The following is a 25730-nucleotide window of genomic DNA, read 5'->3' on the forward strand; positions in this document are numbered from 1 at the left end:
TATACGCAGGGTGCACTTCAGTTGGGATAGACATAGCTGCCCATAGGGGCCTCCCGATGCTCGCCTGGTGCCCATAGTGGCCTCCCACCTCATTCTACATACCATCCAGTATCGCGCGGCATCCAGCGCGGCTGTGGCGGGTCATCAGCATGGCTGCGGTGAGCATCAGCAGCGAGACAGGGGTGCCAGCCTTTACGGTGTGACCGGGCCGTTCTGCTCAACGGGAAGCAGCGGCGCTCCGGCCCGCCCCTTGTCTACGCAGAGCTCACACATGCACACTTGCGCACTAGTGCCGGTCACAGGAAGATGCAGGGGTGGGCCGGGTATATAACAAACTCTATATTTTGAGTGGAAATGTTGGGGGGGTCGTCTTATAGGCCCAGTAGTCTTATACGCCGGCAAATACGGTAGTTAATTGATAGATAGATGCCATGAATACCTTGAAAGTATATGTGTTAGCATGTTTAAATATTTTTGTGTAGTCAATTGCAAAGCAGCATAACTGTAAAGATAGTTATTAAGCAGAGAATTCTTCTTTACCTTTATATTGGGCTTCTTAAGTGATATTCCTCTGTACCATCCTGAAATACAAGAATCAAAATGAGTAGCAGATTCAGGCCCTTTTCTTGTTTACTGCTGCTAGAAGGCTGTTCGAGCCTGTAGATTTGTGGCTGTCTACCTTCCTGTATGCATTTCTGTGTTTAAAATAAAGTTCTGAAATTACTACTAAGATTTGCACAAAGGAAAAATAAATTGCTGCAGTAATATTGTCAGACAGGGGATATTGTAGCCCTTCCTGCTGGGGAGCAGTGGCAGGCTGCAGTTCTGTAACCGCTCGGGAAGCAGTACACATAATTGGTTAAGGGCTAAGTGGGTGGAGAGTAGGCGGGGCTGGTCCAGGTGAGGGCCCTCACCAGGACAGGCCAGAGCTCTACCCAGTCAGGACGCACAAAGCCTCAGACAGGTCATGTGCACTCAGGACTTTGGCCCAAACACTGGGCCAAAGTTCTGACAGGGCCTGCCCACCCGGCCCAGCCATGGGTAATCTGGAGACATCACTGCCAGTCAGCCTCTGACCACTGCAGGAAGGAGGAGGTCAGTAGGGCTGCCAAGGGGGATGAGAACACAGGCTTGGACAGCCTGCGCCAGCCCTCTTCGCCCAACTGCAACTTGCCTCAGAGCTGACAGAGCTGGCAGGAGGCTGGTGAGTGCGCTCCCTCTCCCCTCTCTTCAGGCCTGCTGGGAAGGAGCCTCTGACAGCCCCTGACTGAGGGGTGGGAGGTGTTTCCTAGAGCAACGCAAGGGAGTCTGAGGGCATGGGTGAGGGCCTTCTTTTTTTTGGGGGGGGGGAACTTTCCCCTTCTGCCAAACAGTGGAATGACAAGGAGGCCACAGAAAAGCTTCTTCCCACTTAAAATACTGCTGTGGACGGCCATGCTGCTGGAGGGAAGAAACAGCTAAGCAACTCTCTGCAGATTTGAGACCTACAACACAGGGTTGTTGTGCAGGTGAAACTGGAAGCTGTTGCAGAGGTTCTCTTGCCTCCTGTTTCATCTGCACAACAACCATGTGCAGTAGGCCTCAAGTGTTTCAACTCCCCAACAACCTGTGTAGGAGGCCTTAAATGTTTCTTCTCCTCAACCGTGTCCAAACTCCATAGGAGCCCTTTCTGCCTGGGGAGCTGATCTTTATACTCTACAAATAAGCTGTAATTCCAGGAGCTCTCCAAGTTCCACCTGGAGGTTGGCTAGCCCTGGGTTTGAGATATTCCTGGAGATTATTATTATTATTATTTAATTTTAGACCGCCCTTCTCCAAATAGGTCTCAGGGCGGTTTACAATATAAACAGTTAAAACACAATAAAATCCCCATAAAAACCCCAATTAACATTAACAACAAGTTACATATAAGCAGCGGTGGTCACAATTCTGATCCTAGTTACCCGACTTCCCCCCAAGTTCAGCCTGGTGGGGAGAATAATATTCAGAAGAGGGTGGCACCAATACAATAGATCTAACAATGATCTCAATGTTAGAGATCTCAATATTGGAGGGGATCCTCTGATGGATTTGTGGGAGAGCTGCCATGGCCTCAACCATATGCCTGGCGGAAGAGCTCCTTTTTACAGGCCCTGCGGAAAGCTGGTAGATCCTGCAGGGCCCTTAGCTCTTCTGGGAGCTCATTCCACCAGGTTGGGGCCAGAACTGAAAAGGCCCTGGCCCGGGTCGAGGCCAGGCAAACATCCCGTGGGCCCGGGACAACCAGTAAATTCATACCAACAGAGCGGAGTGCCCTGCGGGGGGCATAAGCAACCAAGCGGTCCCCCGCAGGTAGATTTGGAGGAGGGCCTTAAAATCGTACAATGCCTCAGAGTCCGGCCTCCAAAGTAGCCATTTTTGCCTGCAGAGCTGATCATTATAATCTAGAGATGAGCATCGATCTAAAGAGGAAGGTAGAGGTTCACAGACTGTGGATGGGGTGGAGTGGTTATGGGTGTGTCCCTCCTGGGCTATGGGCTTTGGCTAGCCCTTACCAGCAAATGTTTGAATTTTGGGGTGCAGAGAGACAGACAGAGAGACCAATATCCATCCTGGAAAGTTCAGGAAGATCTAAATAAAGAATATTTACAGGCTGAAACTGTAAATAGTGAACAAGTAAATGGCTGGATTGACATGGGAATTGAAGTGACTTTTTTCATGCTTGGCCTGGTAAATAAAGACTCCTATGAACGCAGACTCAAAATTGGAAAACTCAGCAATGGCCACAGGATTGGAAAAGGTCAGTTTACATTCCAATCCCAAAGAAGGGCAATGGCAAAGAATGTTCAAATTACCGCACCACTGCACTCATTTCTCATGCTAGTAAAGTTATGCTCAAAATCCTACAAGCTAGGCTCCAGCAATATGTGGACCGTGAATTTCCAGAAGTACAGGCAGGATTTCGAAGAGGCAGAGGAACTAGAGATCAAATTGCCACCATACGCTGGATCATGGAGAAAGTTAGGGAGTTCCAGAAAAACATCTACTTCTGCTTCATTGACTATGCTAAAGCCTTTGATTGTGTGGAGCACAACAAATTGTGGCAAGTTCTTAAAGAGATGGGAATACCAGAGCATCTTATCTGTCTCTTGAGAAACCTATATGCAAGTCAAGAGGCAACAGTGAGAACCGGGAATAGAATCATTAATTGGTTCAAAATTGAGAAAGGAGTATGGCAAGGCTGTATACCTATTTAACTGTATACCTATTTAACTTGTATGCGGAGCACATCATGAGAAAGGCTGGGTTAGATGAGTCACAAATTGGGATCAAGATTGCAGGGAGAAATATCAACAACCTCAGATATGCAGATGATACCACGCTAATGGCAGAAAGTGAAGAGGAACTTAAGACCCTTTTGATGCGGGTGAAGGAGGAGAGTCCAAAAGTTGGCTTGAAACTAACTATCAAGAAAACAAAGATCATGGCATCCAGCCCTCTCAATTCCTGGCAAATAGGTGGGGAAGAAATGGGAGTAGTGACAGATTTTATTTTCCTGGGCTCCAAGATCACTGCAGATGGGGACTGCAGCAAAGAAATTAAAAGACGCTTGCTCCTGGGGAGGAAAGCTATGGCAAATCTAGACAGCATCCTCAAAAAGCAGACACATCACTCTGCCAACGAAAGTGCGTCTAGTCAAGGCTATGGTCTTCCCAGCTGCAATGTATGGCTGTGAAAGTTGGACCACAAGGAAGGCCAAGCATCAAAGAATTGAGGCTTTTGAACTCTGGTGCTGGAGAAGACTCTTGCGAGTCCCTTGGACCAGTGGTCCCCAACCTTTTTGTCAATGCTTGACAATTTTACTGAGGCCCGGGGGTGGTAATCAGTCACCGCCACTGCCTGAGCCCCTGCTCCACTTGCTTTCCTGCTAGCACCCCTGACTTCCTGCCACCCTCTGGGGGGCGCTGCCAGTAATAGCCGCATAGTGCCACACTGAAGGGGAGCCCCAGCCATGGTGGCCGCTGGAGAGCACCAAAGGTGAGCTGGCAGCAAAGTGGCAGGGCAGCCCCCGAGGCGGCAGCCGGGGAGGAGAACGAGGAGGAGCTGCGGCCCGGTACCGACTGATCCACGGACCGGTCCCGGTCCCTGGACCAGGGGTTGGGGACCACTGCCTTGGACTGCAAGGCGAACAAACCGGTCAGTCCTAGAGGAGATCAGCCCTGACTGCTCGTTAGAAGGCCAGATCCTGAAGATGAAACTCAAATACTTTGGCCACCTCAGAGAAGGAAGGACTCCCTGGAGAAGAGCCTAATGCTGGGAGCAATTGAGGGCAAAAGAAGAAGGGGACGACAGAGAATGAGGTGGCTGGATGGAGTCACTGAAGCAGTAGGTGCAAACTTAAATGGACTCCGGGGAATGGTAAAAGACAGGAAGGCCTGGAGGATCATTGTCCATGGGGTCGCGATGGGTTGGACGTGACTTTGCACCTAACAACAACAATAACAACAACAACAACAACAACAACGAACTCAAAGGCATAAGTGGCACAGAATTTCAAGTGTAGTTAACTTTACAGGAAAATAGACAGTGAAAACTAGGTTTCTTTGGAAGGAGCAGGCAAACTCCTTTCATGCTGGCTATGGTGGGCTCCAAGCACTGGAATGCAATACAGACAAAAGCTCTGGTTGAAATATATATCCCCAAATCTATATGTTTCTGCCATATTGTCTTCTAACCATGTACCCAGCATTGTCCATTTACTCGCCCTTACTACCTTCCAAAAAAGAAAAAAAATTACCCTCCCACCAAAGAAACTTTCACTAAATGCAGAATGAGATATGCAAGTCAATAACAAATGCGAAATGAAGATGTGTATTCATTATTCTGTTCCTTTTCTTTCTGTGGGTGAAATTTCCTGGATAATTAGCCACCTTCATTCAAAAATAGAGGTAACTTATACAATAGTAGCTTGCACTGATTGGATGCTATTGTGAAGCAGAGTTTTTCCCAACTTGCAAGTGGGCTGCTAGTTTTCTCCTCGTATAGTTAGTTCCATAAACTCACAAGAAACTTCTCTTATTAAGATAAATGGGGAAAAACAGCAAAAACAGCAAAAATTCTGGCAGAAATCATTTACACCTAAAGAAAAAACTTTTAGATTCAGTTTAACAGATTATGAAATGTATTTATAAAATTTTTGTAGGGGCTTTAAAATGCAATAAAGTAAATATATTTTATGAAATTTTACTATATAAGTAAACTGCATATAGGGGAAATAGGAGGAGAAATATCAACATGCTCTGTTAATCATTGACCCTACTAGACCTCATTTAATTTTTTTCAGGAATTTAGAAGAATTTATAAGGTGATGTGTTACCGGAAAATACAGCATGTGACTACCAAAAATGTAACATACTTCAGTAATTAATGTGGCTAGCTTTTTCAGGTTAACTTTTTGGAAAATATATTTATGAAACACCGTTACCAGAAGATAATGAGGTCAAGGTTCACATATTTCTAGACAGATGGTTAATAAACATGCTGACCCCCTTTCTGAGTGGATTACTTCCAATAATGCTACAGTCACTCTTACAGAAACTAGGTTAGATTAGGTTTTAGCAAGCATTTGAATCATCAAAGTTCCCAAATGATTAATTACAATATAGGTTCCCCATCTGTGGGATCCCTCTTTTCCCTGGGGAAGGGGGGTTGAGCGATAACATCTCCAATAGGGTACAACAGGGTTACCGGTGAGCACTAGCTTCTCCCTTCCTACTGGAAAACAAAAGCAGATTCTGTTTCCTTTTCTACCTACAGATTAAAATGTATGTTGGAGGAAGGGACTTCAAGAGGATGCAGTAGAACAAACCTAGGGACATGGAAGCTTCTCCTGATAAGGCATCACAAAGTATCTGCTTTTCTGGTTTAGGTGTTAGCCAAGATCAGGAATCATTAAATAGATCTTTATGCATTTATCTTCCATTTTGACATCCTCTTCTCTGTTCAGCTTTATAGAGAAAAGGAATAAGTAATAGGGGAAACAAGAGAAATTTGAACTTCCTTTTAGTTCATGACTTTCACTGCAGCCAGAGAAAAGTGATGTATGATGAGGGGTGCTAGAGGGAAAGATCTTTCAAGAAAAGCAGAAGCAGATGTTAATGGAATTAAGAAATATGATCATAGATAACTTCTACATTTACAGAAGGCCAAATGGTTACACCTTATAATGCCAAGCTACAAGCCTCTTTTTACTCTACCCCCCCCCCAGAGTTATGCATGTAGAGCTGGAAAAATCCCATACCCCCATGGTTGTGCTTCCATGTGGGGCACTGGCGCTGAACTATAACAAGGTTTATCAATATGAAATGAGGCTAAATTCAGGCAGCAGTAGCTACCACTGTTCTTTCTCCTTGATCTTCTCAAACAGAATCCAAGCAACAATTAAATTAATATTTCTTCCCTATCCCTGTACATGTGCTTATTTAATGGCACTCCCCTTGAACAGTAAGTACGCATAAGATTAGATGTAAAATTCAGGAAATTATGATTCCATGGGGGGAAGCATTTTTCAGGGGGAGGGGAATCTAGAAACTTTGGGGAAAACCGAAATATATGCAGCACTTTTTATTTATCAAAATTATTTAGTTTACTACTTCAGCAATATAAAATACATAATTTATACATTAGCAAATAAAACTATCATTTAACACAGTGGTCCCCAACCTTTCTGAGGCTGGGGACCGGCAGGGCATCGGGCCGCGCCCGCGCGGGCCAGGACCGCGCATCATGCCGCGCCCGCGCAATGCGCGGCCTGGCCCTGATTCCCTCTCCCCGCCCTCCCGCAGTGAGGGTGGGAAGGGTTTTGGGGTGCTTTGGGGTTTATTGTTTTTTTCTCCTAGTGCTTCTTTGTTCTTTTATCTGAGGGGCAGCTTGCCTTTTCTTCTTGGGTTTGTGTTTCTTTTAAAAGTTGATTTTACAGTTCTTTCTTCCAGTGTTTTGTTCTGGGGGGCACTGTAGCTGTAGTTAGAGTAGTCCATTCTCCCAGTTTGGTAGCTGTTGTACTTGTAGTAAGTTGCCAACTTTGGGTACTGTTGTTCTGCTCTGGTTTGCTGGCCTAGGGGGCACTGTTTGGTTTTCCTGCTAGTTCGGTCAGAGCTCTCTCGGGGTGTCTGGCATCAAGAGAGTAAGGGAATGCAATTGTAAACTGCTTTGAGACTCCTTTGGTTAATGAAAAGCGGGGTACAAAAACCAGCAGCTATTGACTTTTCTGTATTTGTTGGGGGGGAGACTGGATGGGAGAGCCTGTGATGATGGAGCATTTCCCACCCTTGGCTTATATGCAAGTCAATAACTTCATACAGATTTTGTGGTAAAATGAGGTGCCTTGGCTTATATGCAGGCCAGCTTATATGCAAGTATATATGGTGCCTTAGTTTTTGCCATATGCAAGGCAGGAAAAAACAGAAGCTGAAAACAGATATAATTTTTTTTAGTAAATGAATGAGTTTGCTTTGACAGACACAGGCTCAAAGAGCTACAATAGGACTACCATCATAAGGTAAACTTTATATTAATGAAAATACTGAATTTTTCAGTTTGGTTCTATCATAATATACATCATGTTATATTAATGACAAAATTAGTCATATTTAAACCCTAAGAATGTCCTGAAACACATACAGTGTGTACAGAAATTACTATCGTCTAATGTTGCATGATTAAATAAAAATAATCATACCACACATAATTTCATCCATCAATTACTTTATGAATATTTGTGAACAGTTCAATGCTACATTAAAGATGCTGATAATATCTGAACAGTTTGCAGCCTATATGTGAAAGCCTGAAAAAGAGATCTTTCCCTATTTTATTTCCAATGGAAAAACAGATAATTTTAGAGAACACTGAAATAACCTATTCATGCACTCATGCCACCACACAGATGTTACTACTAGATTGAAACGTTCCAAATAGCAAAGTAAGTGTAAGGGGGAGGACTCAAAAAGTTGGTAAAAACCATACCCCCAAAAAAACAAATCTCAGTACATCATACTCACCTTCACATTTTTCCAGAATTTGGACAGTTTCTCCTAGTTCTAGTGCCAAGCCTTGTACCACAGTCCCTCGGAAGCTGCATATAACTAGAGGAAAATATCAAATTAAAAAGTCAGAGAATATATCCAATTCATAAAAGTTACATAAAAACTGAATGTAAAACAACCTGTAAACTTATCCTACTGTATATGCATAAAAACAAAAAGAAAGCTAAAGTTATATAAATCACCAGCTGTTTATGAAAAGACAAAAATGGTAAGGATAATGCAAGACTCAACAAATCAGGTCACCACAATACCTAAAAGTTTAATTGTGGTACCTAGTTTCAGCAGTGTTTTTACTGCAGCATGTCTCATAAATTCTCAGTGGAAGTAGAAGTCTTCTTTGTCATTTCACATCAGAATTTTGTTGTATGACACTTTGAAATTCTTTTAATTATTTATTAATAAGTAATATTAATTTGTATGTTGTATATTGTATGTTGTATGTAAACCGCTCTGAGACATATGGAAGGGTGGTATAGAAATCAAATGAATAAATAAAAATAATATGTAAACAACATTACTCCATACATTGTTGGTTGATTAATTAAAGCAACAGTTCAGACTGTTCCAATGAGATGTCACACACAATTGAACAGCAGTAATAATAATAATTATTATTATTTTATTTTTATAAACTGTCCTCCACTAAATGGCTCAGATAATAATAGAGTTTAAAACAATCAATACAGATTTATATAAAAATAATCATATAGTAAAATCAGAAATCAGATTAAATTTAGGTTTTAAAATCTTTAAGTCGCTTTTTATTCAATTAAGTGCATCGTGGTGGTGAACACTATGTTGAAGTTTTCTTTTAGGGCAGAGTTTCATGATGGCCCTGGAAGATTTCCCAAATGGGTGGGGGTTGATTAATTTTTAATGTATTTATCAGATGATATGACCATATATGGTCATGTTGACCCCCACCAAAACGGCCAATGATGAGCCTGTAGGGGGTCCTGGTGGACGTGTACACAGCTGTGCTTCTCAACCATATTCTGCATGATGGCACAACTTCTAGAGTCTCTTGGAGTGTTTCAGGGGTATCTGAACAATAAAAAGGTTGAGAAAAACTGCTTTAGGTGGATGGATTTCCACATAGGGAAACCAGCATCTATTTTATCTTATTTCATGACCTCAACTATAGGTCTGGTGGAATAGTTCTGTCTTCCAGACCTGTTTAAAGTCCTGGAGGACACTGATCTCATCAGAAAGAGCATTCTACCAGATTGAAGCCAAGTCCAAAAAAGCTAGCCCTGGTCAAGGCTAGTTTTCCTTATTCAGGGCTAGTTTTCCTTATTCAGGGCTCATATATCAGGGGATATATGAGAAGAGGCGATCTTGTAGATACAAGGGTCCCAGACCATTTAGGGCTTTGATAGTAAGAATCAAACCCTTACTTTATTAAAGCTTTAACAAATTCTATTCCATCTAGACATGCACATTTAAAAACCTAACATCTATCAATCACCTTCGAAAAAACCAAAGTGATGGTCTTCGCACAGAAGTGGTTCTGTGAAAACTAATAAAATTATGAGCAACTATTAAGATATTAGAATTAGGCTTTTAGCAATAATTAGAATATAATCATTAAAACAAAAATAAATTTGAGTCCTAAATTTCAAGTTGGCTCCTAAAGTCATAGAAGATTTGTTAAGGCCTATTATACTGTACCTATTAGAAGTCATTATTTACATAATAAATCAGCTTTCTTGTGATACTTTAAAATTGGACCCTTAGGAAAAAGTTTTTAAAAATTTCAACAGATCACAAGCTAAACATGTTAGCAGTGTGATTCAGTTGCTAAAATACTGACATGATTTTAAGAAGAAGAAGACGGTTGGTTCTTATATGCTGTGTTTCTCTACCCGAAGGGAGTCTCAAATGGGGATGGGCGATTCGGGTTCGGAAACGCCCGAAACGCCCGAATCACCCGAATCGGGGCCGATTCGGACGTTTCCGAGCAGGAAACGGTCCAAATGGGCCCTCTGGCTCCCTCTAGCGGTCCAAATCGCTGAGATTCGGCGATTCGGACTGCCGAATCAATTCAGGACCAAATCGATTCGACTGAGTTGGAGGCTTCAGGCAGCCGTTGCCTGAAGACTCTCTGGCTGCCTTTTTTTTTTTTTACTTTACTTTTTGCCACCTAAAATGGCAGCGGGGGGGAGGGGGGGAGTGAGTGGCCAACCAGAATGCCTGTAGCTTTTCAGCTCAGGCATTCTGGCCACTCACAGAAGGGTTTTTATTTTTTAAATCCCCTTGCTTTGTAGCCTGCCCAGGAGGAGGCTACTTAAAGCAAGGGGCTACTTGCTGGAGCTCACTTTGAGCTCTGTCTGGCTGGCTGTGCTGCTCCTAAGCTCCCTGCTTGGTAGAGCCGCTTGCCTGCCTGCAAAAGTTTGTTTTAGGGTTTTTTTCTCTCTTCTTTCCTATTTTTCTCTTTTTCCCCTCCCTCTTCTCCCTCTCTCTCCCTCCTCTTTTCAAAAGTTTAATGTGCCTTTGGGTTTCTGGGGGTGGGGGCCTGGAGGTGGGGGGGTTAGGGAACTATATTTGCTTTTTAGTGTGTTTAAGTTTATTGTTTGTGTTTTAATTATTTATTATTTATTATTATCTATTTTGGGGGTGGGGGTTTGAAGTTGTTCTGTTTCTGGTTGTTGTTGTTTTTTGGGGGGGGGTTGTTTGATTGTTTTGTTTTCTTTTTAGCGGGTTTCCTCAGTTGCCAACTTTGGGCTTCGTGCCCTGGGTGGCAGCTGGTTGTTTGATAGTTGTAGGTGTTTTTTGGTGGGGGGCTAGTTTCAGTTTAGGGGGGTTGTGTTTGTTCTTAGGTTGGTTTAGCTTAGGGCCTTGCACGGCCAGGTTTTGCCAGCCACCTTTGGGGGAGTGCCCTGGATGGCTGCTGCTTGTTTGTTGAAGCTGTCTCTTTGGTTAGCCTAGGTAGAGTTAGCTTGTTTGGTTAGGGCCCTGCAGGGCAAGTTTTTCTTGGTAGCCACCTTTGGGGTGGCTGCTGGTTGTTTGTTTGTAGAAACTGTTTGGTTGGCCTAGGCTAGGCTAGGCTTGGTTTGGCAGTTTGGGCCTTGCAGGGCCACTTTTGCTTGGTTGCCACCTTTGGGGGAGTGCCCTGGGTGGCTGGCAGCTGGTTGGTGTTTTAGAGATTGTTTGTTTCCTTCCTGGGGGGAATTGCTGCGTTCTTCTTGGGGTGCCCAATTAGTGACCCTTTAAATAGGCAGTAAAATCCATAGTGTTAGGAGAAATTATAAAGTGCAAATAATTTTTTAGAATAGATAGTTTCTTTCCTAAGTAGCCAGATAGGATTTTTATAAGAGAACAGTGATTTGGCTTTTAGGTTAAAATAGTAGTACTTTCTTAATATAAAAAACTTTAAACCAGCAGGGGCTGTGCCTTATTGAAGGCCAGCTTTCCTGGTAGAGACAGGAATTGATTTAGAGGCCAACAGGTTTAGGGGTTCTTCTTAGCAGATCAGGTGGGGGCTCGGTGCACAAATCTGCTCCAACCTTCCTTCTAGCTAGTAACACTCAGGTAGTTTAAAACACTTTAAAAGTCTAAAAAGATTTTTTTTTCTAATTTTTCCCTGCTGTAGGTTAGGTAGGGCCAGTTAAACTTAGCTAGGACCAGACAGGTTCCTTTAGTTTAACAAAAGAGAGAGAGAGAGAGAGAGAGAACAGGAAAACTCCATAGAAGTTAGGTCAGCTTAGGGTCTAAAAAAACTAAACAGGTAGCTGGTGGGAGGGTTTTATAAGTTTCAAGGTTTATTTGGAAAAAGGTGTTAGGACAATTAGTGGTAGGGCCTCAAATTTCCCTGTCTCTTAGATTACAGACAGTTAGTAGGAAAAGTTTGTCCAAGGGAACATGAGTGGGAAGAAAGAAGGTCAGGCTAGGGGCCCTGGGGAAAAGGCCCTACAGAAAACTAGAGGGGTGGAGGGGAGTGAGAGGGGGAAGGAAGCGTCCTTCCCCCCACCTGAGAAGAGGCCTGTCTTGGGTCGACCTTCCACCACTCTGACCTCTGGCCGGAGTGGTGCAATAAAGAGTGTCCGCAAGGGTCTCTTTATTGAGGCGACTGCTGGGGCGCCCCCTTCTAAGGTGCATCAGGCAGGGGTCTTTGCTGGTACTTCTGCGGGGCCTGCTGATCAGGCAGCCCCTCGTGTCGCTCCTTTTGCTAGCGAGGCATGGGGGCGTCAGGAGGAGTTGCCTGATCTCTCCCAAGGGGTGAGCCTTGGGGACATGAGTGACTTGTCCTTCATCTCCCCAGGCATCACCTCGGGGGTGCAGAGAGCCCTGGAGGAGATGGGTGAGGGACTGGCCCGCCAGTCTACTCCCCTTTCTCCTCCAGGATCCAGCAGGCTTCAGTTGGGGGGGGGGAACAGGAGCAGATGGTAGAGGTGGTGCAAGAGGGAGAGATGGAGGTGGCACCCCCTGCCCCACCATCTCGACCCCTTCCACCTCTCTCACCTCCTTCTGTCCCCACCTCAGGACACAGTGTGTCCGGCCCGAACTCCTCACAGGAGGCAGCTCAGAGGACTTTGCAGTCTGCAAGCCAGCCTGCGTCATCCAAAGGCTCCAAAGTCTGGAATTACTTCCAGACAGTGGAGGGAACCCACCTAGCACAGTGTCAGCTCTGTAGGCAGAGGGTTAGTTGTGGAAGGCAAGAGCGTCACTACATGACTAGCGGCCTCATGAACCACCTGAAGAGGCACCACCAGGCTGTCCTGCTTCAGGGGGAGAGACAGGCTGGCAGTGGGGTGCCTGCACAGGCACAACCTACCAGCACGGGGCTGGAGAGTCTACCTGGGACCTCCACCTCGTGGCGCATTTCTCTCACAGCTCGTACGACGTCTCGAGGCTGGAGAGAAGGCAGGTCCTGATGGGCGTGCTGCAGCACTGCCTTATCAGAGACGTCAGCACGCGCTGGAAATCCACCCGCGCCACGCTTGAGCGCTTGGTGGAGCAGAGGAGAGCCTTAGACGCCCTTGTCCAGGAGACGAGGATGTTTATGCCTGGGGAGTGGCTCACCCACCGAGAGTGGGAATTCATTTCTCAGACCGTGGAAGTGCTTGGGCCCTTCAAGACTTTCACGGAGATGCTCTCGTCTGACATGGCGAGTTTGGGTCTGGTCGTACCCATGGTCCACAAGGCCCGTGTGGTGCTGGCCCCCTTCCTGGACCCGGCTCGAGGACGTGCAGACACTGTACCAGCCATGCGCGCGCTTGTTAGGAGGCTTCTGAGAGGGCTTGACAGCCACTTTGAACCCCTCTGCAAGTCTGTGACATACAGGTTCACCGCCATGTGTGATACGCGCATCAAGGGCAGCTTAGCAGAGAGGGAGAGGGGCCTTCCTGAATGGCGCGAGCTGCTCATTCAGAGGCTTGCCTGGTGGAAGTCCAAGGAGGCTGAGGTGTCAGGCCAGGCAGGGGAGGAAGGAGCCAGCATGTCCGCTGCTCCTCCCCCCCCCGCCTCTGCTGGCACATCAGCCACTGTGGGCCACCCCAGCGAGAAGACTGAGCTGAGCAGGGCAACTTCTTGCTGGGGTTCCTCCAGCCCACTCCTTCTCTTGAGGGCAGCGGGTGCCCGAGGGAGGACAGTGCATCTGGGATAGTGAGGGCTTACCTCGGTGAGCCCCAGGAGTCCGAAAACGCCTGTCCCTTGAGATACTGGGCCAGGATGGAAGCGGTCTGGCTGGCCCTCTCCTGCCTGGCCCATGTCTACCCCGCCAACGAGTGTCCAGAGCGAGTGGGCATTTTCTCATGCAAGCAGCACTGTCTGCAAGTATCGCTCCCACCTGGCTCCCGAAAGAGTCCAGCAATTGGTCTTCCTCAAGGTCAACTTGCCGGCTCTTGGCCATCCAGAACTATTCTTGGAGGAGAACTGAGGTGAGCACAGAATTGCTGTGACTGCATCCTCTCTGAGTCTGTTCTGGGTGGCGGAGATGAAAAACGCTCACCCAAGGTAAAAATTCAGACAGGACCAGTTCCCTAGCCAATCTAAATTGCTCCCCCACCCCACACACAGAAATTCTGCAATCACCAGAGATTAAATCTGGGTCCCTCAGTCATGCCACCCATTTGGAAAACTTTTCCCAGTCCCAAAGTGAGCCTTAGAGCTCATGTTAAACCCAAGAAGTAACTGAGCATTTCTCAGTGGATGCCCAGGAGGAGTTTGTTGTTGTGCACACGCCAATTTGTCTTTTTGCTGCTGCCAGGGCTGTTCTCCCAGAACAGCTCTGTCAGGGCTCTCTCAGTATGTGGCCTGAGTAGAGCGGTTGGATTAGAGGTGGTTGAAGGCAGTGGCCTGTTAGGCTGTTGGATTCCCCACCAGTGTCCACTGCGCTGTGTGTGGACTTCTGGGGGGGGGGGATCTGTCTTTTTGTTGCTGCCAGAACAGCTCTGTCAGGGCTCTCTCAGGATGTGGCCTGAGTAGAGCGGTTGGATTTGTGGTGTTTGAGGGCAGTGGCCCAAGCGTAGGAAGGGAAAGGTGACTGGAAACTGCTTTGATACACCTTTGGGTTGTGAAAAGCAAGTCTTCCTCTTGCTTTGTATTTGTTAGAGGGGGGAGGCTGGATGGGAGAGCCAGTGATGAGTCCACAGCATGGATGGAGCATCCAGATTCGCCTCTGAGCTCCTCCATTTGCTTTCTGAGGCTCTCCCGGGTTAGTGCGTAGGCGCCGTGAAGCTTTACAGGTTCACTGGGGGTTTCTGGGGGGATCTCCAGGTCTCCCCTGGAGGTTGACATCCCTGAACCACTAGTGTTCCTAGTGGTGCAGGGATATTCCCCCCCCCCCACAGGCCAGTGCAGGGCCCCCCTCTGCTCTTCAGAAGAACCCAGGTGAGAACTCAGTGGACATTGGTTCTGCAGTTCTCACCTGGAGGCTGCTTAGGCTGCCAGCCACAGGTTCCCCTGAACCTGGGAGAGAGAGTCCTTTCCTGGCCTGCTCTGTTTGGAGCCAATGCAAGTCAATGTCTCCATTGACTTGCATTGGAAATCCTTCCCCTGCCTTCCCCGGGGGTTGGGGGAAGGGGGTGTAAGTTGCACCCCTGAAACTTCTTGGGAAGCCCAGGGAGGGTCTTCCCTGAGTTCCCTAAAAGTTTCAAGAAGATTGGACCAAGGGGTCCAATCCTAGGGGCTCCCAAAGAGGGTGCCCCTATCCGCTCCATTGGTTACAATGGAGTGTCAGATTCTTTAGGCTGAATATGTTTCTCCATAGACTTCTATGGGGAATGTTCCTTGGGAGCCCCCAGGATGGGACCCCCTGGTGCAATCTTCCTGAAACTTTCAGGGAAGTCCCTGAGGGAAGTCCCCCCAGAGCTCCCCTGCATGTTTCAAGAAGATTGGACCAAGGGGATGGGACCTAGGGGCTCCCAAAAGTGTGAGAAATAAATGATTTCAGCAGGTAAATTGCCAATTTCCTTGTTCTGAAGGGGGATGGATTTCCAATGCAAGTCAATGGAGACATTGACTTGCATTGGCCCCGAATCGTCCGAAATGATTCGGGAGGCTTCCAATGCAAGTCAATGGCCTCCATTGACTTGCATTGGCACCGAATCGACTCGGACAGCTCCGAATCGATTTGGGAGCCTTTCCAATGCAAGTCAATGGCCTCCATTGACTTGCATTGGCCCCGAATCGATTCAGATCGGTCCGAATCGGCCGATTCGGATACGAAACGGTCCAAATTGGGGCCTCCCTGCACAACCCTAGTCTCAAAGCACCTTACTGTAGCCTTCCCTTTCCTCTCCCCACAACATGTGCCACCCTGTGAGGTAGATGAGACTGAGAGAGCCCTGATATTACTGTTCAGTCAGAAAAGATTTATCAGTGCTGTGGTGAGCCCAAGGTCACCCAGCTGACTGCATATGGGGGAGCACAGAATCGAACTAAGCTCGCCAGATTGGAAGTCCACACTCCTAACCACTACACCAAACTGGCTCTGTGTTAATAGTAGAAACTGCCCTTTAACAGGCTTTCTATCTTTTAATTATTTTAATATCTAGCTTAATTAAATGTTATAGTGAGTTTAGGTTTGCACAATGTTTTGTGTAAACTGGCTGGTTTCGTTTGGGGCATATAGGGCTTGTTTTGATTCAGGATTCAGTTTGGGGGCTGGGATTTTTATGTTTCCATCCCATCATGCCCATCCCTAGGGAAAAAGATGAGATAACACTACCTACATTTGATGGGGTTCAGGGATGGCCAAACTGTGGCTCTTCAGATGCTGGCAGAGGCTCATGGAAATTGTAGTCGATGGACATTTGGAGAACCACAGTATGACAACCCCTGCACTAGGTCAAGCTAATTCTGTGACGAGCCTAGGGCAGGGGTCCCCAACATGGTGTCCATGGATGCTATTGTGTCCACTGACATATTTCCGGGCACCTGCCAAGTATTTTTAGAAAATGGGTGGGGTTAGGTGGAGTTTTTGCCCAGCAAGAGTTGGGCAGACAACTATTCTCCCAGCCAGAAGCACAGACCACATGGAAGCTGCAGGGCCACCCCATGAACCATGTCAAATAAGTTTATTAATATTATTATTATTAAATTTCTAGCCCACCACTCCCTAAAAGGCTTGTGGCGTGTTACACAGGTACATAAAATCCCCAATAAAAATTACCTCTAAAACTCACTATCAAATGTACATCAATCCATACAAATCCATATAAGACCAAGATATAGCGACGGAAGAAATCACAACCAACTCCACCCCCCCCAACCATCACCCCCAAGAGTGGATGGGGGGTCAACTCAGGGGAAGACATACTGCCATGGCAGTGAACACAGATGTAAATACCATGGGTGCCCGCTAATGGATTGGTCCTGGTGGTGGTCCCCAATCACTGATGACTCATGCAGGAACCACTGTGGAAATTATACTGTTGGTTTAAGGCTTTGTAAATAGCATACTGTGCAGCTGAGCAAAAATAGTCTTCACATGACTATCTGGATCCTGGCTGTTCCAGGCACATAGCAGCATCTACTGGGCAACCATAGCTGTCAATAGCAAAAATAAAAGGCCCTATGGTCAATATGTGCATCACTCCATCAAATTACTTGCCTGCTTGATGGCTACTATGAAGGTTAACACCATCACTATGTGTGCCAAGACAGGTCCCAACCACCTGAAACCATCCCAGAGCCACAGAAGTAGGATCATCCACCTGCCTATAGGTTGGTCAAGGACATGCACCATGGATGGACCATCCATCCACATGGATGTGCAGTCCCTTCCACACACACGCACCCTTGCTCCGTAGAATGATGTAAACAGCATAAATGGCAGAGTAGGATATTTAAAAGTCAATAATACTTTACAGCCAATATGGTGGGTAACCAATTAATAGAAGATCAACAAACTGAGGCTCAATTTTTAACAGTTGGCTTAAGTTGTTGGCTTAATGAATCTGCAGGATTGCTGAAGTTATGTATTGTCATAAATCAGATTGATACGAAATGTAGCCTGATTTAATTTTAAAATTTGATTATTGTTTTGTGTAACTAGTTCTTCAGCCCCAGCTGTGACTAACTCTCAAGGGCACAGGTGTCTGCTTTTGTGATTTAACAGGACCAGCCAGACCATGTGCCTTTTACTCTTAGGATTGGAAGCCAAGGATTTAATTGCAGAAATAATTCCTCGAAATATTTCTGCTTGACAATTTTAAAAGCTAACAGTAGCAACTCTATTGTTTACAGAATTGTTCATAAATTTGTATTACTGTTTTGGCTGTTAATAAGCACTGTTTTGCCATAAAATCAGTAACAGTTTCTGTCACAGGAGGCAGCTGCTGTTGACCCAACATTTTCATTTAACAGACTCTCCAATTTATCCCTAAAGGACTCCAGACAGAAAGAATTATCCCTGTGAAAAAACACTAGCAACTGAGGAGAGTTCTTCAAACTACAGTGATATTTGTCTGGCATCTGTGGATGAAAATATATCTACCAAGTCTCTGGAGTCCTCTTTTTGTCTAACTTAAGTTGCCTAGCAGCTTTTAGCTAGGAGGAAGAACCAGAGCATATATGAGTACATTTTTATTCCCCATAATATCAGTATATATAAATGGTAAGTAAATAGCTCTCATCAATTTTGCTGCATGTAGAGGTTTCAATTGAAGCTTTATTTTGCCTTATTTTGCTCTGACATACTAACTTTCCAAGAGGTTTACAGCCTCATATCCATGTATACTCTTTCAACTCTTCAAAACACTGCAATTATTTTTCTCCTTAAACCAAAACTTCTTTTCCAGGTATCTGCATGCTCTCAGGCAGTTCGGGTACTTTCAAAAATGGAGTTTAATCACCTTCAGATAAGATGAATCTTCTCTGATATAAACTACTACTAAAAAGAATAATTAAAATAAAAGTTAAAATAAGACAGAAGTGCTCTTCCTGGAGTACAGCTAAACTCAGCTACCATGCCACCCAACTGGCAGGCCCAATCTAGTATCTCAAGTAATTGCACAAGTCAGCACCCACCTTGGCACCATCTGATCCTGTCACTGCTAACATACATATGGGAATGAATACAGGAGATTTATCTGCAAAGTCTGAGCAAAAAGGGCATAGTGAGCCACTGAGCAGTCCATCTCCTCCAGCTGGCCAGATCCCAGAATGGTTTTGCAGGCCTATAGTGTACAGTTGCAACAGTAATGCAAAGGTGTTGCTGACTTCAAAGTACATTTTGCCAATGTCTTATTGGATTCATTCTGAATCTTCTTTCACGGTTGCTCTTGCAGTCTCCATTGCCCTCCCTCCACCCCTCAGCAAACCAAGATGCTATCTGGACTCAAACACTTGAGAGAGGACATCTGGGAGCAATCAGGTAACCACCTGGGTCATTTTCTCACTCCAGTGGTCAACCAAAACAACAACTTTGGGTCCATTGAATCACACATTTTATTTTATGCAGATGCTACAACATTAACACTACTAAATACTAAGACTAATAAGAACCATTCACAAGTATAATAAGGTATCTGGGTTCTAAAATCAATATTTTAAAAAATCTGGGTGGTTGGAAATTAATCTCTCCATATCTATTTAATTCACAAACTTCTGTGGGATACTTTGTAAAATTTCCTTTCCTTTCATCGGATTAAAACTCTTTTGATCAAATATCTTGATTTATCAGAATACTGAATTTATAGAGAATGTGAATTATAAGAAACTGTATGAAGAACTTGAAAAAAATCCTAGCCTTTGGAAATTATTTAAACTATTATGTTTAGGAGCAAACGCACATATCAAAAATGAATATATTACCAAACATTTCATTTTTATTTATGAACTACACTTTGAAATAAATAATTCACAGATAAATTCACTGCAGAAATTAACCTGTGGGTTTATATGACATAATAAACACCCCAGAGAATCTAATAAAGTAATGATTGGAAAGAAAGAGGAAGTCAGATTATCTATTCCAAAGATTAGTGGGTATTATAATTGGCAGTACTGAAAGAATGGAAAAGAGAGGGGATATATATATAATTTTATAGACAATCTTAAAATAATTTTTGTGGTTTCAAAATTTTATTTATTTAATTGTACGGTCATAGGTCAGGGTACAGAAACATAAGCGATAAAAACAAAAAGCTTGTAATACTTTAGGACATGCATTAGGATCAGTCTGTAGATATATTAGCCAAACCCTCTCCCTGGCACTCAATCACAGCACTGTTCTACAGCTGGTGCAAAACTCAAATGGACTTTTTGAACTACACAAGTCTAAATATTTCTGATTATAAATACTAGGAATTCTGCATACCAAAACATCACTACATAGACCAGGGGTAGTCAAACTGCAGCCCTGAAGATGTCCATGAACTACAATTCCCATGAGCCCCGGCCAACAAATGCAGGTGCTCATGGGAATTGTAGTCCATGGACATCTGGAGGGCTGCAGTTTGACTACCCCTGACATAAACTCTATATATCATAAATTTGTCAACTAAATAACATTGTAGAATGAAGAACTTGGATTGGATCCTGCAGAAAATGTTGACAATACTGCCTACATATAAGTCAACATTCTGTGGAAATCAGAGCCAGTCCTAGGCTTGGGGGATTGGGCAAATTGCCTTCTAGCCCCGTACAGTGCACTGTTTCCTTATGCACAGTATGCCTACTAATATATGAACACAGGACTTTGGATGCAGCAGAGAGATTTCTGTGAACAGAAGAGGTGGTAAATATTCATCCCCCCCCACACACACACACACTGCAGAGCTGGGGATAAACCTCTAAGCTATTACTGGGGATGGGGAGTCTTATTCCTAGGAGCAACATTTCAAGAGATTTTTCAGCCACTGCAGGAAGTGGGAGGCAGGGAGGTTCTATTATGCAAAGAGAAAACTCTTCCATCCACAAAAATCCCCAGGGAAGCCAGACCATAGTCTCTACAAGAGGCAACAAAGCATGACTTTCATGCTAATTTAGGTCCCATCAGTACTGGCAGAGCTGTAAGGAGCTTAGTTCTGCAGGCCCCTGACTGGAGAACCACCCAGAGAGTGAATGAAAAAGTTGCAGATGGCAAAAAAGAGCATCAGTGCTGTCATGGCTGGTGTTATTTGCCACTTGCTCAAGTGGCCTACAGGTAAGTGGCATCTAGGTGCAGTAACTGTCTCCCAGCCCTCATTTACATTCTCTCCTTCACTGCAACGCTTGGACATGGCCAACTCATTTCTTGGGAAGAAGAAAGGGAACAGCAAGAATCAGCAGCCAACTCCACTAAACTCCTCCTTCTTATGGAAGGTGTGTGTGTGTGTGTGAAGTGAGGCCTCCAGAAGTGAGGCCTCCAGAACTGCACACAGTCCTCCAGGTGGGGTCTGACCAATGTGGAATGCAATGGGACTCTGACATCTTGTGATTTTGATGTGATGCCTCTATAGATACAGTCCAAGACTACATTTAGCAAGTACCCCAAGATTCTCACACAGATACCCAGAGGTATCTCCCATCCAGTATGCATGCATCTCATTTGTGTGACCCAGATGTAGAACTCTGCACTCCTCCTTACTGAATTGAATCTTGTTCTCATTTGCCCACTTTTCCAGCATGTTCAGATCTCGTTGAACTCTATATCTTCTGGGATGTTTGCTACTCCTCCCAATTTGGTGTCATCTGCAAATTTAATGAGTCAACAAAAATGTTGAAAAGTACTGGACCAAGTACCTTTGGCACCTAAGTGCTCACCTCCCTCCAATCTAATGAAATAGCACTGACAACTTCTCTTGGGTGTGATTTTCTAGCCAGTTCCTATCCACCTAACCATCCAAAAAATCAGTCTACAACCCCCCAGTTTACCCATCAGAACATCATGGGGAACCTTGTCAAAAGCCTTACTGAAATCCAAATAAACAACATCAACTGAGTTTCTGTGATCTAATAAGCCCATCACTCAGTCAAGGAAGGAAAACAGGTTGGTCTGGCAGAACCTGTTGGAGACAAATCGTGCTAACTTCCCTGGATCAGCAAATTGTCCTTTAGATGTTTACAGATCGCCCCTTTAAAATCTGCTCCATTATCTTCGCTGCAATTGAGGTAAGACTCACTGGTCTGTAGTTTCCCTGGTCATCTCTCCTCCCTTTTTTTGAAGATTAGGATAATATTTGTTCTCCTCCAGTCTTCTGACAACTCTCCAGTCCTCCAAGAATTCCTAAAGTTGATGGCAAGTGTTCCACAAGCTCTCAAGAAAGTTCTTTGAGAGTTTTCAAAATAAATGGAATAGGGAGGTAGATGACTCCCTTTTTTAACCAAAGAAATGGAAGATAGCCTTAAAGACTGTAACTGCTATGTCTATGGATTTTAAGGAGAGACCTAATCATAGGCTTTGGACATGTCCAATCAGTTGGTTTGGGGGGGGGGACTTATTATGCATGTCAGTTACGTATTGGAATGTTAATTTCTGAGGATTCTTGAACTATCTGCCAGTCTCATGTAGGTTAACTGATAGTCAACATAAATGGACCTTAAAGATACATATTACATATTGGAAAAATTAAATGTCCACCACCAGTAAATCAATGGATTGAGGAACTTACAATTCTATCTACATCTGAACTCATAGATGTCAAAGAGGTATGGACTTATATTTAGACTAATCTTAAAGCCCAGGCTAAAAATGCAATGGATGCTAGCATCAGAAAGGGGGGGAGGGAGACAGTCTTTCGGAGGCGCAGAGAGTCCTCCTGGGCCGTCGCACACCTCCCTCCCAACTGTGGTGGGGCAGGGGCACCTCAGCCTCTGGGCTGGTGGGCGCTGTGCCAGCTTTGGGGAGCTATCATCTCACCTGTAAGGTGACAGTGGGCCTGCTGTGTCCTCATTATTGGGGGTGGCAGTGCCCCCTTGAAGGGCTTTCCGAGAATGGTGGCTCCTCCCACATGCACTGCGCAGCAGTGGCAGCGACCATTAGCCGGCATTGGCGGCACCTTGTGGCTGTGCTGGGTGGTGCAGTGGGTTCGCTGCTGCTGCCTCCTCGCCAGCAGTGGTGCATGGTGGCGCTCTCTGCCACAGGCAGCTCATCAATGGCAGTGCGGGCGCCTCCTCGGTGGCACTACTGCAGAGGGCCCCTCCTCGCCGCAGCAGCTGGCTGCTGTGCTCCGCTGGCGCCACTGCCTGGGTGGAGCGGTAGAGAGGTAGAGACGCAGAGGCTCTGGGGGCCAGGTGCATCTATGGGGCACCGTGGCTGAGCGGTGAGCAGCCGGCCATGGAGGGCAGTCTCAGTAGGGGCCGGCCCAATCAGGGTTCAGCTGGATTTCAGTCTGGACACTTGCCAGGGGCTGTACATGACCCACCCACCTGGCCAGTTTCCCAAATATTACGAGGCACCCATAGATGATATCTGGAAAACGTTTATAGAAAATTTGACATAGATCCACCACTACTGTAATAATTTTGTCTTGTCTTTATGTATTTTTTCTTTTTCTTTCATTTTATAAACCTTATTTCCTGGATTTTAAATGTTTTCCCCTTGCTCTTTATTCTGTTTTTTAAAAGAAAAAACATTGTCCATAAGAATAATATGGCTACAAGAACAACTTATTTTTCTATGCAGCCCTATGTACTATCTGGGCCGAAGTCCTCAATGTAGCTCCATTTAAATGGAATGGTTTCTTCGATAATCACAAGATCACTTTTTCTCCCCAATCAGGATCCTTATATAATCAATACGGTGGCAAAATTCTTGCAGTTAGCTATTAGGCTTCGGAAGCTTCAGACCTGACTGGTTCTATCCTGGTTGTCTTATTATATATTCTGTATATATTTTACATGCCAGGAAAGGTGGTGGTGGTAGTAGTTGTAACTGCAGTAAGAATATTGGTGATCTATAAGCACTTTCATTTTTAAATTTTATTTTAGAGAAATAAAGGAGTCAAAAGGAGTCTATTGAACAAATATATTTTTATATTTATTTAAAACATTTCTTTGCCACTTCTACCTCCAAATAGGGTCTTCTGGTGGCAAACATCAAACCATGAAAACATTTCAACATTAAAACAGTACAGTCAATACAGCATATTTAAAATACAGTCTGAATTAAATCAGTAAAAACACCTAGAATCATAGAGTTGGAAGGTACATCCTGGGTCATCTAGTCCAACCCTGCAGGACACTCACTCCCACTCTGCAGGACACTCACATCCCAATCGCTGATCTACTGTAACCTGCCACCCCCTTGCACCTTCACAAAATCAGCCTCTCTATCAGATGGCTATCCAGCCTCTGTTTAAAAATTTCCAAAGGTGGAGAATCCACCACTTCCAAAGGAAGCCTGTCCCACTGAGAAACCGCTCTAACTGTCAGGAACTTCTTCCGGATGATTAGATGGAATTTCTTTTGAATTAATTTCATCCCACTGGTTCTGGTCCATCCCTCCGGGGCAAGAGAGAACAACTCTGCTCCATCCTCTACATGGCAGCCTTTTAAATACGTGAAGATGGTTATCAGTTCCCCTCGAAGTTGTCTCCTCTCCAGGCTAAACAGACCAAGCTCCCCCTACCTTCTCTCATACATCTTGGTCTCCAAAACCTCTTACCATTTTTGTTGCCCTCCTCTGGACACGCTCAAGTTTGTCTACATCCCTTTTCAACTGGGAAGGACAAAACTGAAATGCACTTCAAATGAGGCCGAACCAGAGCAGAGTAAAGTGGTACCATCACCTCCCGTGATCTATAAATGATACTCCCCAAATGATACAGCCCCAAATATCATTTGCCTTTTTAGCCACTGAGTCACACTGCTGACTCATGTTTAATGTATGGACTACTAATATCCTTTTTGCATTTACTACTGCCAAGAGGTCTCCCCCATCCTATACTGGTGTTGGTTTTTCCTACCTAAATGCAGAATTTCACATTTGTCCCTACTGAATTTCATTTTATTTACTTTAGGCCACTTCTCGAGCCTATCAAGATCATCCTGTATTCTGCTTTGGTCTTCTGTTGTGTTTTCTATCCCTCCGAATTTAGTATCGTCTGCAAATTTAATAAGTACCCCCTTTAGTCCCTTATCCAAATCATCATTTATAAATATGTTGAACAACACAGGCCCAGGTCAGATCCAGGACAGAGCACTCCACTTGTCACTCTTTCTTGATGATGGGGACAACATTTGCCCACCTCCAATCAATTATGGATTGTTTCATGTATCATTTCTACATTTTATGTAAAACGCCCTGAGCCTCCAGGGAGGGCGGTATATAAATATAATAAATAAATAAATACTTTTCTTTGTATAACACATACAATTTAAAGGGTGTAATTACTGTTTAAATGTGGCTAATAGATGGCATTTTCCACCATCATCAGTTTATATTAAAAAAGATAAAGGTATCCCCTGTTGCAAGCATCAGGTCATGCCTGACCCTTGGGGTGACACCCTCTAGCGTTTTCATGGCAGACTCAATACGGGGTGGTTTGCCAGTGCCTTCCCCAGTCATTACCGTTTACCCCCCAGCAGCAAGCTGGGTACTCATTTCACCGACCTCAGAAGGATGGAATCTACTGGGATTGAACTCCCAGCCTCATGGGCAGACAGCTTCAGACAGCATTTCTGCTGCCTTACCACCCTGCGCCACAGTTTATATGGGGGGTGTCAAACAAGCCAACAGTGTTCATAACTAATAAGATACCCCTTGCCCCAGTACTCGGGCTACTCCTTGGTGGTATGCAGTCTCCTTGGTGATGGTGCAACAAGAGCATACACTCCTCAAAGGACAGGCAGGAGTGCTTGTGAGTGGGGTAGTGAGATGCTCTCTAGTTCAGGTAAAGTGAAGAAGAATCCAGTCAGAAGCAGGGCATTAGTGCAGATGGAGAAAGGGAGGTCTGGAGAGATAAATGCAGAAACAAGAAAGGAATCACCAGCAGGCTGAGCTCTAATGGAGCTGAATCTGCTCTCCCTGCTGAGAGGGGGGGGGCACATGGTCATCTGGAATTGTTTTTTTGAAGGGCATATGCTTCTCAGTAAGGATCTTCTGCAGAGGTGCTTAGGATGGTAGCTTAATTATAACAGAATAAAAATCTGGAAAGACCTTTTCATGTTTCCTGCTAACTGCCCATTTGACCTCCCCCCTCAGTCTATTGACAGAGCAGCTAGTAACCTTAAGTAAAAGTTTAAATTAAATGTTTTGCAACACTTAAAAACAAATGC

At 44.9% G+C, this 25730-nt stretch overlaps 1 protein-coding gene across 11 annotated transcripts in view; it reads right to left on the reverse strand.

The window, feature by feature from the left end:
- Positions 1-25730, reverse strand: part of DOCK3 (dedicator of cytokinesis 3) — a 292500-nt gene that overhangs the window by 254610 nt on the left and 12160 nt on the right. For all 11 annotated transcript variants that reach the window (XM_077325925.1, XM_077325933.1, XM_077325924.1 and 8 more), the window contains exons 2-3: positions 8040-8123; positions 541-581 (exon numbers count right to left, since the gene is read on the reverse strand). In XM_077325925.1, the coding sequence (XP_077182040.1) occupies positions 541-581; positions 8040-8123 (125 nt within the window). The remainder of the gene's footprint in view (positions 1-540; positions 582-8039; positions 8124-25730) is intronic.

This window comes from Paroedura picta, chromosome 3 (genome assembly GCF_049243985.1).
Source record: "Paroedura picta isolate Pp20150507F chromosome 3, Ppicta_v3.0, whole genome shotgun sequence".
Lineage (NCBI taxonomy): Eukaryota > Metazoa > Chordata > Lepidosauria > Squamata > Gekkonidae > Paroedura > Paroedura picta.